Source organism: Camellia sinensis, chromosome 5 (assembly GCF_055761805.1).
Source record: "Camellia sinensis isolate YWXY chromosome 5, ASM5576180v1, whole genome shotgun sequence".
Classification (NCBI taxonomy): Eukaryota; Viridiplantae; Streptophyta; class Magnoliopsida; order Ericales; family Theaceae; genus Camellia; species Camellia sinensis.
The window spans coordinates 162,917,118-162,919,019 of record NC_138965.1 but is presented as its reverse complement, the minus strand read 5'-3'; the positions used below and the strand labels follow the sequence as shown (position 1 = coordinate 162,919,019).

The window sequence follows — 1,902 nt, the reverse complement described above, 5'->3', positions numbered from 1 at the left end:
CTAGACACCGAATTCACTGCTATACGAGAAGAATGGGAGCATGTATCGAACTTTGTTCCCACTCACCACTACATGGTGTCGAGGGCAATTTACTCTTCCATTAGTCCATGCCTACACATGTTTCACAAAAAAATTGACATGGTTTAGCCTTATTCAACTCGATTGACACGCGCGCACACACACATAAAAAAAAAAAAGAAAAAAGAGAAAGATAATATACGTGAAACGCGTCGCTAACCATGACTACAAACGAGGAAGGTGAAGGAGTCAGCCTAATCCATTTGCCTTTCTTCGTTTCCAATTCTAAGCCGCTAATTTGATTTTGATGAAGTATGGTGAGAAAACTCTTATCGGTATGACTAGGCACACCGAGTTGAGTCTCATTTGTCATTGGTTCTCTGTATTTTAAGAGTTGAAAATTGTAGCTAATTGATTCAATATGAGATTCGTAGTATTTCTCAACACCAAAGCTTTGTATCGCCATTCTTGTCACTATTTTTTCCAATTCAGACATTTCCATCACATATGAAAGCAAAATTTCACTACATACACAAATATGCAAGCAAGATAAATCAAAAAAATTCTAGGAAAAAAAGAAGAAATTTATAAGAGTTGAAAAGAAAATATTTGGAATTTGATTTCCCTTTGGGCCACATGTTTGAATTGCTTCAAATCTAGTAGCATCAACAATTCCAAATCCTTCATAAAGCAGGTGTTCTGGGGAGTTTGCAATGTAGCCCCCAAATGGCTTAGTAGAAGTGTTTTGGCACTTAATCTCCATGGGAAGATCCAACAAGTCATCTAGGAGGTCAAAAATGGCATTTTGAAGCTCCAGAGTAGACTTATCGTACACGGCTTCAAAGCTACCAAATTCTTCGAAAGCTCGCCTGATGTCATTGCAGCAGTTGGCACCAGACTTAAGGTTCTCATCCGAGAAATGTATAATGGGAAGTCTTAGGGGAGTGAGAGAAGCCATCACCAAGTTATCTTTGACTATGTAGTTTGATGTACATTTAAAGAGTCCTCTTGAGCTTTTAAAGTAGTTCTAGTTGATGTCATAGATGCCATTTTGCTTCACTTAGATGCATGACATGCTTGTTTGTTTTGACTAATTCATTAAAAAATCCAAGAGAAATTAGGAGGTACTTTTATGCTGTGTTTGGATTGATTGCTAAGTAAAGCATTTTTGTTTAAAAGAATATTTTAAAAGTTTTGAGTACTGACATGCATAAAAGTGTAGTTTCTTTTTTATTTACTAGTTGCATGGAGGTTGTGTGGAGCTCACGCTGTTGTTGATTAAGAATAAGATGCACCACAATGTACAGTATTACTAAGGTGTCTTTAGATAGTTTTAAGATCATAATATCAATTAATAAATAGACTTGATTAGATACAAGAATTTGAATTTGGGAGCATTAAATTCAAATTAGATATCATCTTTTTGGGAAAAAAAATTACAAATCAAAAAATCACATACTAGATTGTCAATGGCTTAACATAAAAATATGTATCTTTGTTTGAACATTATTGTAAATTGGTTGCTTACTTGAGTGATTAGGTTGAATAGGTATAACTAGAGCAATTGCTAATTTTTTCGTTATGTTAACCACTCAAAAAACATTAGAACCAAACAAGTCTAACCCATGCATATTCACCTTGCCTACATTTGGTTTGATTTTTAAAAGTTTATTTTAATTTTTTTAATTAAAAATTAATTTGGTAAAATAAATTAAAAAAATAGAAAATACTTTTCAATTTTAGACTTTGGCAATGTGGCAGATGTTGACATAAAAATCTATGGTAGTTACTGCCTAGGCCAAGTGACTTGAAATAGTCATGTTGGATTGCTCAATGACTTTACAGCACTGGAGGAAACCATTCTTGATGATAGGTCTTTGTAAG

At 34.0% G+C, this 1,902-nt stretch overlaps 1 protein-coding gene across 1 annotated transcript; it reads right to left on the bottom strand.

The window, feature by feature from the left end:
• Positions 1–976, bottom strand: LOC114264320 (putative 2-oxoglutarate-dependent dioxygenase AOP1.2). The gene is made up of 2 exons (XM_082872284.1): positions 668–976; positions 1–111 (listed from the first exon to the last, which is right to left on the bottom strand). The coding sequence occupies exons 1-2, from the start codon at positions 974–976 to the stop codon at positions 1–3; spliced, it is 420 nt and encodes a 139-aa protein (XP_082728410.1).
• Positions 977–1,902: the final 926 nt, after the last annotated feature.

Bases quoted from the DNA above. Each gene is read 5' to 3' on its own strand.
- LOC114264320 (XM_082872284.1), bottom strand. From the start codon at position 976: ATGGCTTCTCTCACTCCCCTAAGACTTCCCATTATACATTTCTCGGAT. The intron at 112-667 runs GCAATTCAAACA...AAACATGTGTAG, and splicing joins TTGATGCTACTAGATTTGAA to GCATGGACTAATGGAAGAGT.